Source organism: Balaenoptera ricei, chromosome 18 (genome assembly GCF_028023285.1).
Source record: "Balaenoptera ricei isolate mBalRic1 chromosome 18, mBalRic1.hap2, whole genome shotgun sequence".
NCBI lineage: Eukaryota > Metazoa > Chordata > Mammalia > Artiodactyla > Balaenopteridae > Balaenoptera > Balaenoptera ricei.
The window spans coordinates 71039200-71051914 of record NC_082656.1 but is presented as its reverse complement, the minus strand read 5'-3'; the positions used below and the strand labels follow the sequence as shown (position 1 = coordinate 71051914).

At 40.1% G+C, this 12715-nt stretch overlaps 1 protein-coding gene across 5 annotated transcripts in view; it reads right to left on the bottom strand.

The window, feature by feature from the left end:
- MBNL2 (muscleblind like splicing regulator 2) overlaps positions 1-12715 on the bottom strand; it is a 158475-nt gene that overhangs the window by 99230 nt on the left and 46530 nt on the right. For all 5 annotated transcript variants that reach the window (XM_059903140.1, XM_059903143.1, XM_059903142.1 and 2 more), the window contains exon 2: positions 9024-9795. In XM_059903140.1, coding sequence (XP_059759123.1) covers positions 9024-9197 — 174 coding nt within the window. In that variant the 5' untranslated portion in view covers positions 9198-9795. The remainder of the gene's footprint in view (positions 1-9023; positions 9796-12715) is intronic.

The window sequence follows — 12715 nt, the reverse complement described above, 5'->3', positions numbered from 1 at the left end:
AGGAAGGATCCTCCTGTAGGAGCTGCAGAGGGAGCGAGATCCTGAGGACACGTTGATCAAACTTGCAGCCCCATCACTGGGAGATAATAAATTCCTGTTGTTTTAAGCCACCCAGTCTGTGGTGATTTGTTACGACGGCCCTAGGAAACTAACATAGAGATTATCTGACTCTTCATTTTATTTATTTTTTAATGTTTTAAAATATTTTTTTAAAATTTATTTATTTTATCTATTTATGTTTGGCTGCATTGGGTCTTCGTTGCTGCGCGCAGGCTTTCTCTAGTTGCGGCGAGCGGGGGCTACTCTTCACTGCGGTGCACGGGCTTCTCATTGCAGCGGCTTCTCTTGTTGAGGAGCACGGGGTCTAGGCGCGCAGGCTTCAGTAGTTGTGGCACGTGGGCTCAGTAGTTGTGGCTCGCGGGCTCTAGATCGAAGGCTCAGTAGTTGTGGTGCACTGGCTTAGTTTTCCCGTAGCATGTGGGATCTTCCTGGCCCAGGACTTGAACCCGTGTCCCCTGCATTGGCAGGCGGATTCTTAACCACTGCACCACCAGGGAAGTCCCCGACTCTTCATTTTAAACTGTGTTAGAACGTAGGTATCTCACTGGTGGAAGCTGTGTCCCTAGGAAAGTGGCATCAGCCATAAATGCCACAGATGTGCTATCCCTAAGTAAGACATTTAGGCAGATTCTGCATTGCTTGAGAATCCTCATTCCTTTGCTTACTGAAGGCACTGAAGCTGATTCCACCTGCCCTTAGACAGGGAGTAATGGCCCTCCTTTTGTCCTGGAAGCTAAAGGTATATCATTCCTTAGCAGAGAATATCTTGAGCATTAGGAGGAATTCGGCACTAATCTTGGCTCTAGGAAAACTTGGAAAATAATCAAAAAGTATCTTTAATGACCCTCCGGTCTTCTTGTGCCCACCTTAATGTGTCAGACTTCTCCGTGAATGAGAGTTCCTTAACTCACAGTCCAGAGAGAGCTCTTAGAGGCCAGCATGAAACCTTTGAGATCTTGAGATTGTTTGCAGTAGTCTGAGGGTATGACCACTTTTCTGGGTAAAGATTCCATAGTTTTTATTAATTCTTAAAGATGTATACTTCCCTACAACCAGAACATCAAGAAAAAAAAACAAAACTAAGGGTGCTTGGCATGATGGTCAGGATCAACCTAAGATTTTGTGCCTGGGGAACAAGGCATTGGGATGGAGTGGGGTGATGGCTCAGGGTGGAGACAAGATGAAGAATGTGGATTTAGATATGTTGAACTGCAGGGGACAATGGACCATTTACATGGGGTGTTCAGTAGGCATTCGGAGCCACAAAGTTGGCAAGGAAAGGGCACACACGCAGAATTGGGATTGAGCAGCAAAGAGGTGGGAACTGAATATCTGAGTGCAGGTCTGCTTTCAGAACTGATCACTGAACCTGACTTAGGAAGGACCAACACTGAGTCTCGGAGAGCATCTACATTAGGGAGCAAGGGGAGGAGAAGGTGGCGTTAGAGGTAAAATAGGCAGGCAGTTTAGAGTGGTAAAAGAACGAGGAGCATACCATGGGGGAAAAGAGCAGGAGAGACTTCAAAGGAGAGGCTGGCCAGGCTTGTGAAATGAAATATTTAAAGAAAATGGGGAACACTCATGCAGAGAAGTTCTGGGTCTGAAGTTCACCAATGATCACCAATAATCCCTTTTGAAAAACTGTGGGGATTCTTTCTTAGTTTATGCATACTTTGAATGGTTATGATTGCACCTCTGCTATGTGCCAGGTACCATGTTAGGTGCTGGGGCGCAAAGATGAATAAGACACAATCCTGCCTTTGGGAAGCTTACCTGCTTGTACAAGGACACATACTTAGAGGAATAAACTGTATATGGAGGTCTGAATAGTGTCAAGGGAGGCCACAAAGGGGAAGCAGTTGATTTACAAGGGAGAGTAGAAGTCATGATAGGGAAATGGATCTCTTATGCAGGAAGTATAATTGGTGGGTCCAAGAATTCTTAAAGTGTGAAGCTGTCCTGCACATTATCACATCATAATATCTGAAATCATGCATTTCAGAATCACGTGGGCACACACTCCAACACCTTGAACCAAAACCATTTTTTAAAAAATTAATTTTATTATTTATTTATTTTTGGCTGTGTTGGTCTTTGTTGCTGTGCGCGGGCTTTCTCTAGTTGCGGTGAGCGGGGGCTACTCTTCGTTGCGGTGCGCGGGCTTCTCATTGCGGTGGCTTCTCCTGTTGCAGAGCACGGGCTCTAGGCGCACGGGCTTCAGTAGTTGTGGCTCGCGGGCTTCAGTAGTTGTGGCGCATGGGCTCAGTAGTTGTGGCTCACGGGCTCTAGAACGCAGGCTTAGTAGTTGTGGCGCACGGGCTTAGTTGCTCCGTGGCATGTGGGATCTTCCTGGACCAGGGCTCGAACCTGTGTCCCCTGCATTGGCAGGTGGATTCTTAACCACTGTGCCACGAGGGAAGGCCCCCAAACCTTTTTTGTTACTGAGACCTCGTAAGGGATGATAAAATATTTGTAGGCAGATACAAAAATAAATACAACGTGTGCCTTGCATTCTCTTGCAGTTTCTCTCTTTTAAAAAATATTTAATATTCAAGCACCTAAATAGGTTCATTCCTGGGCCTTCTATTTTGGAACGTTTTTTTACACTTCAATATGCTAAACCTGTTAAACAAATATGACTAAGCTACTAGGAGTTTTAGGATTAATTACATCGATGATTATTCTGGAAGGGGAGTTAGGAGGAGGGAAAGGATGATGCCAGCTTTGGAGTCACACTTACCTGGGATCAGGTCCCTTCTATGCCATTTATGAGTTACATGAGAGTTACTTGTATTTTTGAATCTGTATCCACATCTATAATGGTTGATTGAATAATATTTACCTTACAGAGTTGTTGGAAGGAATAGATAATTGCATGAAAAATGCCTGGCAGGTAGTAGGCTCTATATAACCACAGTGATTTCTATTGATAATGAAATAATTGCCTGAGATTATATTTCCAAATCAGGCCAAAATTAGGCATATAACTTAGAAGACTCTCAAGAGGTTTCTACAAAAATTAGCCTCTATTTAAGAGCCCAGTGGCAATTCAAAAATGTGAAGGTAAGGTCAAGGCCAGTGACATATTCTGATATCTTTTTTGGTATGTGTTTTAAAACTGTCCAAAATGGTCACATATCTACCACTTCTAATTTTTTTTTAAATAATTTATTTATTTATTTATTTATGGCTGTGTTGGGTCTTTGTTTCTGTGCGAGGGCTTTCTCTAGTTGCGGCGAGTGGGGGCCACTCTTCATCGCGGTGCGCGGGCCTCTCACTGTCATGGCCTCTCTTGTTGTGGAGCACAGGCTCCAGACGCACAGGCTCAGTAATTGTGGCTCACGGGCCCAGTCGCTCCGCGGCATGTGGGATATTCCCAGGCCAGGGCCCGAACCCCTGTCCCCTGCATCGGCAGGCAGATTCTCAACCACTGCGCCACCAGGGAAGCCCCACTTCTAATTTTTAATTCATAAATCCGGAGACTAAAATTCTGTCATCAGCCAACTTACAGCCAACATCCCATAGGTAAATGAGCAGATCTACTTTTTTATATTTTTGAAATTTAGAAAGAATGGGAGAGTAATAATAAAAATTAGTTTCTGCATCATATGCAGCTTCAGAGAAAGTGAAATAATTTACTTGTCAATTTTCCAGTGTTGTATTGTACTTCCAGAGTCAACCTGTGTCTCCAGTTCTTGAACAGAGCTCCCTGATTTTGAAATCGAATGGGATATTGAGAACAGGACCATAGCACATGGTTGCACAGGTTGTGCACTGCACAGCTCCAGGGGGTGCCCATCATATAGACTAGACGAGAAATGTACCCGTGTTGTGTGGTGCACCCCTGTGCAAACATATACAGCAGCCCTATCTGAGAGGCTTGAGTACTTTGCTGATGAACACGCTCTACCATTCAGCGAATTCTTAGTGAGTATTTACTGTGTGTGAAACACTGTTCTAGGCTCTGGGGATATAGCAGTGATCAAAAAAGACATGATCTCCAACTACATGGAGCTTACATTCTAGTAGAGTGGAGGAGGGAAACAAGTAACGAACAAAACCAAGTGAATATAAAGTTTATCAGATGGTGATAAGCACTAGAAAGAACAGTAAGGCAAGGTGATGGGGAAATGGGATCCAAGCAATGAGGGAACTACTTGAAATGAGATTGGCAAAAAGGCTTAAATGTTGGCATTTTTTATCATAAGCCTGAAGGGAATGAAGGAACAAGCTATTCATATAACTGAGGCAAGACTATTCCAGGCAGAGCAAAAAGCAAGTGCAAACACCCTGCGGTGGAAGGCTGATGGGCACATTCAGGGGACAACAAACAAGCAGGGTGGTTAGACTGGAACCTGAAAAGAAAAATCTCAAACATCTCAACTGTGAGGGAAACTGTTTCATGGATTATAAAGGTGTAGAGGTGGGGTTAACTTGGTCAAGGCCTTTTCTACAGGGAAGTTAGTTGCTCATGAAGCAATCTGCACTTTGTCAAGTTAACCTAACTTGTGCCGAGAAAACCATAATTTGAAAAGACACATGCACCCCAATGTTCATTGCAGTACTATTTACAACAGCCAAGACATGGAAGCAACCTAAATGTCCATCGACAGAGGAATGGATAAAGAAGAAGTGGTACATATATACAATGGAATATCATTCAGCCATAAAAAAGAATGAAATAATGCCATTTGCAGCAACATGGATGGACCAAGAGATGATCATACTAAGTGAAGAAATTCAGATAAAGACAAATATCATGTGATATTTGTCTTGTATGTGGAATCTAAAAAAAAAAAAATGATACAGATAAACTTATTTACAAAACAGAAACAGACTCACAGACTTTGAAAACAAACTTATGGTTACCAAAGGGGAAACATGGTGGGGAGGGATAAATTAGGAGTTTGGAATTAACATATACACACTACTGTACATAAAATATCAATAGATAATCAACAAGGACCTACTGTATAGAACAGGGAACTACTCAATACTCTGTGATAACCTATATGGGAAAAGAATCTGAAAAAGAATGGATATATGTATATGTATAACTGAATCACTTTGCTGTACACCTGAAACTAACACAACATTGTATATCAACTATACTCCAATATAAAATAAAAATTAAATTTAAAAAATAACAAAATAACAAAACCTAACTTGTGGAACACAGTGTTCTTGAATGTTCTGGCCTTCTGGAAAAGATTTAAGCAATTCCATTGTTCATAATAATACTGTAACTTAAAAAAAAATCATAAATGCTTGAATGTCCAGTGGTTTCACATAAAATGCAGTGAGGTAACAGTTGTGAATAAAGTACAAATGTCATTGTGAGAACTCTGCTATATCTTCTAAAATATCTGTTATAAAAACATTTATATGTGTACAACTCTTTACAAAGACCTCAGCAAATCTCTTTTCCAAACACCCACGAATTTGATTAGTATGTATTTATGGAAGTTTGGTCACATATACAAATAACTCATAACAAAAACAAAAAAGGAGTATCTCAGGCTCACAAACTAACTTGTCCCTCTATCGGCCAACACAGATTCCTTTTACCTATTTTTATGAATAAAAGTACCCTACACTGTTTGCAGTAAATATCTTGTAATAAATAACCACAAAAATGATGTCTGCCCCAAACTTGATTTCTTTTAATGTCATGACTAATTTGCATCACTGAGGCATTATTACAGTAGATTTTTAAGAGTTTGGACACATTAAAAATTGGACTCTTTAAGAGTTGGCCACAGCTTGCTTGTAAAGCTAGTCATCAAAATCAATGTCCATACTATATGATACTTAATTATGAAGGGAAAAAATCTAACATCACCAGTCCCTAACACATCCGGCCTGTGCTGGGCATCTGGCATATCTTAGGCCAGTTAGTCTTGGCAGTAACCTTATGAAACAGGAATTATTGTATCAATATTAAATAGGATGAAACTGAAGTCAAGCAGGTAAAACACTTGTCTCAAATGATATAGCTAGCCTGTGTCCCCGCCAGGGTTTCTTCAAGCCCCAGCCTGTCCTACTTCAAAGCCCTTGCCCATCTTTCCATCCCAGGCTGGTTCCACTGAGCGGCAGTATGTTTTTTAATGCATGAAATAAAATTAAATTAGCTTCATTATTATCACCCTCATAATTTGTCATTTTAGCTGCTATTTTTGAGTGTCTCTTTTGTTTACCAGTTCTTGTGGTAAGGACTCGTACTCTTTACCACCACCTTGCAAGGTGAACAGGCCAGCGTGCTGCTGGACACCGCACATTCTTTAGCCAGTGTCCCTGGTGAATAGCCTCATTTTACTGATAAGACAACAAAGCTAAGAAGTGATAAATGACCCACCCAAGGCTGGGAAGTGGTTGAGCAGGTATTTGGACTCAGATCTGTCTTACTCCCGTGCCTATGGGCTCTTTCCACATTCTTTACAGTTTGACAACGTCACAAGTATATAACATCGCACTCAGATTAAATAACCGGAAAATTTACAATTCTAAAAGGGAACTAATAACCTGAGGCAATATACAACTCTGCTTCCACACTTGAAAATGGTTTTACTAGACACTTCTGAAAATGATCTTTAAAGTTCCTTTTTGAATAGTGTTCAACATTCTCACGACTTGGTTTATGCTTTTATACTAAACATTAACTGTTCTAGATTCTTCCTCCGTGAGTTGGAATCCTCAAAAAATCATGGTCTTGGTGAATCCACAGTGAGGTAATGAATTATAAGAATCTGGGAGTTGTTGTGCTGTTGATATTCAACAAATACTGAGCCTTAATAGGTCAGGCATATTTCCCTAGCTAGTTAAAAGAATTAAAAGTTGTTTTTTTAAAAATTTTTCCTCATAACTGATAAGCTGTCAGGGAGATACATCACAACCATGCAGATATCCTATTCCATAGATTAATTTTTTAAATTAATTAATTAACTTATTTATGGCTGCATTGGGTCTTTTTTGCTGCACGCGGGCTTTTCTCTAGTTGTGGCGAGCGGGGGCTACTCTTCGTTGCGGTGCGTGGGCTTCTCATTGCAGTGGGCTTCTCTTGTTGCTGAGCATGGGCTCTAGGCATGCGGGCTTCAGTAGTTGTGGCACAAGGCTTCAGTAATTGTGGCGCATGGGCTCAGTAGCTGCGGCTCGCGGGCTCTAGAGCGCAGGCTCAGTAGCTGTGGCGCACGGGCTTAGTTGCTCTGAGGCATGTGGGATCTTCCTGGACCCCCAGGGCTCGAACCCATGTCCCCTGCGTTGGCAAGCGGATTCTTAACCACTGCGCCACCAGGGAAGTCCAAGAATTAAAAGTTTTAAGAAACTTGCTAAAATCTCAGTTTAATAGTAAATATCTAACCAGAGAAGGGTTGGATTAATAAAATGAAGAGATTGGGGATGACCTGGAAAATGAATTTCTCATCTCTGACCTGATTCCATATCTTAAAGTTCTTATGTTCTAGTTTTCAATCTACACTGCTTTTTATAGTGAATGCTTCCATTGGTGATAATCATAGAAGCAAATACACACTTTGTTTACTTTTTTGACTACAAGCAAAATAAATACTAATATAAAAATGTGCTTATGCTGTTATAGTTTATATGAATTGTGATTTATCCATCTATTCATTTCTGTGTAGACAAAATGATTTATAATTTTAAAGTCTAATCTAATAAACTTAGATTAGACAAAAAAGATAAAAAAGAAAGAAAATGGGGGTAGTTATTGAGATAAATCACACATCTATAATTTTTCAAATTTTAATCCTTAAAATAATTCTGTTGAGCTATAAATGCATTCTTCTGCTTTTAGTATATAGACACATTTTCCCTTTAATATATGATTTGAAGTCTTGTATTTCAATTTTCACTTAAAAGTCTTTTTACTTTAAGATGAATTTTTTCCAAAAAACATACCCAGTCCCTTCATACCCAAGAAAAGACTAAGGTCACTATTTTGTAAACTCACAGCACTGTGATTTCCCAAATCTTTTTTTTTTTTTTTAAGCTATGTATCTTACCTATATCCATTGATGTTAGGACTGTCCTAGACAGTCAGGGATTGATAGAATCCATAATCTTAGGGCAAAATCAACCTCAAAGCATTATGGGTTAAGTCATCCCCATTTCCTTCAATTAGATCTTTCATTGTAATTCTCCCATTTCTTCAAGCCCAGGCTCCACCAAACTCAGTATACAACTCAGGTGCCACAGCCTCCAAAAACATTTCTTGAAACAATCAGCTGGAAGCCAGCTCTCCCATCTATGGATCCCCATAGAAGTCTGCCCTCTGTCCTTCTCTTAGGGCACGTGTCCCTTTCTGTCTTGCATTGTAGCCATTTGCTGTATTTTCCCTACCAGACAGTGAGATCACCAAGGATACCATCTTGAATCACATTCATTTCTTCTCTGATGTGCTATGTGTTAACTTACACATAGTAGGTTCTCAAGGAGTACTGCGTGTGTACTTAATAATTTCTGTTAGCCATGACAAATTGTCAAAGAGAGTGAAAAACCTATTAAGTAAAGTATTTTAGGAGGCCCTTGGTCAAGAAAGAAAGCCACTAGAGTAGAAAATGCTTCAAGAGGTGAATCAGAGTAACTGGCACATAAAAGTGACACATTCAATTTCTTCACCTTTGTATAACCTCCAGAAGATCAAACGTTAATAAAATATTTATCTTCAGTTGTCACAAGCCAGACTTTGATTTAAAACTCTTGGGTACATGAATGTCATGCCAGACCAAAAGTACAGCACCGTGTATTTTTAATTTAAACATGGATCCGTAAAAAATTTATATATTCCTGATATGAAAAAATTTGAGTGCAAATCTCCCAATAGTCACCACAAATAAGAAAACAGGATCTAAAATCGATTGTTAAACGTCTGTAAAAGTACAATGAAAAATATTCCATTTGAAAGTCCAATGTGGCATTGATGTGACACGTAAAATGCATTCTCTTACCTTTAGGGAATCAAAGCAGGCAATTACTCTTCCATTTTCAACCTGGCAACTTTTGGGGGGGTGAGCAAATTTGCATTCCTCATCAGAGCGGGAGCACGTTCCTCTCTGGAACTGTCTGCAGACTTCCAAGGTCAGCCATTTTGTATCTCTGACCGGGGCAACATTCAAAGCCATGATGAGAAAAGAATTTGGATCCTGTTCGTTTCTGTTAAATGATGAAATCAAATCAAGTTCCAATGATTCCAAAACTAGTGCTGTGAAAAATCCCACATGTAAGTCTGAAGGTAAGTGACAAATTGCTTAAAGAAGCCCAATCCAGGAAACAGAGTGAGGAGAGAATTTATCGGCAGGCGGTCACTCATCAATCAATATGCCCCACTCGAAGACTGCGGGCCGCAATGAAAGCATGCTCAGTGTCATCTCTGGCTGCAAATGTCCGAGTCACCTGATCGTTTTGTAGACACAATTGTTTCTAATAAAGTGACTTCAATATCATGGCACTCCTTGGGAGAATATTTAGTTCTGATGCAGCTCTTGACGATGCTGGAAAATAAGCCACTTAGATGTTCAGATCTTAGCAGGATTTCTCTTTCCTTTCACTTTTTAAAATTCCGAAATCAAGCAATTGGCAAAGCCAGACAATTGAGGTATCTTCATCCACTCGTAAGGTCAGGGTAATGTGTATTTGATAGCAAAACACGATAACACGAAAGCTCCCGGGCTGTGGTTTCCAGCAAAAGTGACTTCACGCAGGCACTTTTAAATCTTGAACCTGCAAAACACAAATAAAATATCAACTTACACCCAAACTCAATGGAATCAACACTTTAACAAACTATTTAGCTCTTATCTAGAATTTGCGAAAGTGCAGTTTAGAGCTTTGAGCTTTGAATATAGTGAGGAAAGTTATGCATTAAAAAAGAGAGAAAAGAATGCGAAACTGCAACCGTACTGCAGAAATGATCTAGGCAGCAGTCCAAAAGTTAGGAATGACTCAGATGAGTGTGGCAGACACAATAATTAGGCATTCTGAAACAATTCAATCTAATGTGCCTAATCGCCAAAACAGTGTATTAGAACTGTGACTTCCAATTAATTTCACATTTAGGCCATTGATTTTATTGTTGGAAATGCTATAACCAATCATTTGAGATGTGACTCTCCTAAATAATAAGGATATTGTCATTCTGGATGAAGTGTGGGCTCCTTACCCTTTACATCCTTTCTAGTTTACAGAGATTTGAACTTAGAGAGGGAAAGGTAAGAAGCCTCCTGATATTTATTCTCAGATCTCTTACACTTTCTCTCCACCTTCAATACTTGCTTGACGTTAGTGTTCCCTTCTAGGCTGTAAGCACTCAGAGGGTAAGGGCAGTTTGTATATTCCATTTCTGTTTCCCTAGGGCCTTAGTTCATGGCTATTTGGTCCTCAAAAAATATTTCTCGACTGATTTAACTGATGACTGACTCACTGACTAAGTGACTAATGAATGCAAGTTCATTTTAGCTGAGTCCAGTTTAGATTTTAACAGAGTCACAATCTGAGAATGTTCTGTTCTGTGGAATGCTGGAGCTGAATCACATATCTAACACAACAAAAATATAACAAGTCAATTCAGATTTCTAAGATCAGCACAATTAGTTTCTTTTAATATCTCCAAGGATTATGAAATTATTAAAACATTAAAAACTTAACATTACTGACTCAAGCATGAATGAAGGACTAAATATCAGAAGTTTGTCATTTTTATATATTGGATATGCCACGGGCTACCTTAGATACTTGCTTAGCCTTGATGGCCTTCTAAAAAATTTATAACTAAAAACTTAATGGAGGCTGGAAGTAGGTTATTTAAAATCGTCATGTACCATAGAAGTTCAGAGAGCAATAATTCTTGAGCGATTCACAAGTGTTCCCTGAAAAAGTAAGTCTCACAATCAATTACGTTTAGTTAACTCCAGGCAAACCGAGCTGAACAGGCTTCCTTGCAATAGGGCTTTTTTCGGCCTTGAATGAATCTCTGATAGGGGAAGAGAAGCAGTGGCGTCTCTCAAGCTTATCTGATTGTGGATCATTTATTTAGCGGGACATCTCCCGGGACTAGTGGGAAATGCTTCATCATCCCAATACTTCTCTTACTTGTTAGTAGAAGTGTTTGAATGAGTTATAATTGTATGTGCATTTAAGGAAATTGGCAACCTGGAAAGCTATGACACATTCCTAGCTTCCCATTGTGAAATATTTGAGGGGCCAGACAGGTTCCTGCTTGTCTTTTTGGCAGGACTGCATTCCCAGCAGCTAACATCAACTATCTTAACTTCAAGAGTTTAAGAAGATGACTTTAATAACCAAATTGACTCTGGGTCAGGTTTCACCGACCAGCCTGGACCTGCACCCTCATTACCTCAACCCTTACCTCTAAACCCCGTGAGAACAAAGCAAGGGAAGCAAGGGACAAGGAAACATTTCTGCTTGTGTGTTCAGTGGAGCTGAGGCGCCAATAATGTGGAGACAAAATGAGGGGCTGGACACACGTAGTTCATATTTGCCAAATATTTTGCAGCGTCCCTGAGTCCCAAGGACCTGGGTCCAGTGGGGTCACAGAACAACAAAGATGCAGGAGATGCTCTTCCTCAAAGCAGCACAGTCTTGGCCGATGCTTCACGTGTAGGAAAAGAAACAGGCAAACACATATTCATGCACAGATGGCAAATGAATAATTACTCAAGTCTTCCTAAAAACCACACAGGAACAATGCTCTTAACTCAATCCAGTGAATGGGGTACACTTTTGCTTATACTTTTAGATAAGAAGACATTTTTCTCCCCCTGGGAGAAACGGAGTGCCATTTCTACTACTATGAAAATCCAACCAGAATTTAGTTGGTCAGACTCTATCAAGATGAACTTGCTTTTGAAAACAGAGGAGCCAGGTTTCTGATGGCCAGAGTCCTGTGTAAGTCAGAGATGTTCCACAAGGCTCGTCAGGTTGCCCCTAAATATATCGCTGTCCTAACCGTTCATGAATCCACTCTTTCTCCCAGCTTCTTCTCTGTTTCTATCCTAAAAGTTACCGAGCTACTGTTACAAAGATATCACCTCTCTTGGGCCATGACAACCTCCATCTTCTGGAGTGGGTACAGCAAGCAGCTGTGGGAATGAGGAAGTGAGAATAGATTTAATTTAGGTCAGGGGAGGCCACCGAAGGAGATGGGCAATGATGGGCAAGGATGAAGAAGACCAACCTTTAACATGGTTATCAAGGGACAAGACTAAATTAACTAACACACAGAGCAAATTACATATTGGGTCTACCAGACTGGAGGTTCCTGGGAGGCCCACTAGCCACACGTGGCTATTGAGCACTTGAAATATGGCTAGCGTCACTGAGGGACTAAATTTAAAATTTTTATTTACTCTTAATTAACGTAAATTTAACTTAAAAACTGATCCTCGGTTTACTTATCGGAAAACTTTTAAGTATGCTTGGACCAACTTGAGTATATGAATCTACTTTTCAGTTGTAAATTTTATGAAGTCTAAATTCAGATCAAGTATTTCTAATAAAAATCCAGCATCCTAATTGAGATGTGTTCTAAGTATAAAATACACACTGATTTCAAAGACTTAGTATGAAAAAAAACCCCATGAAAACACCTCATTAATATTGCTTCATATTTACCACATGGTGA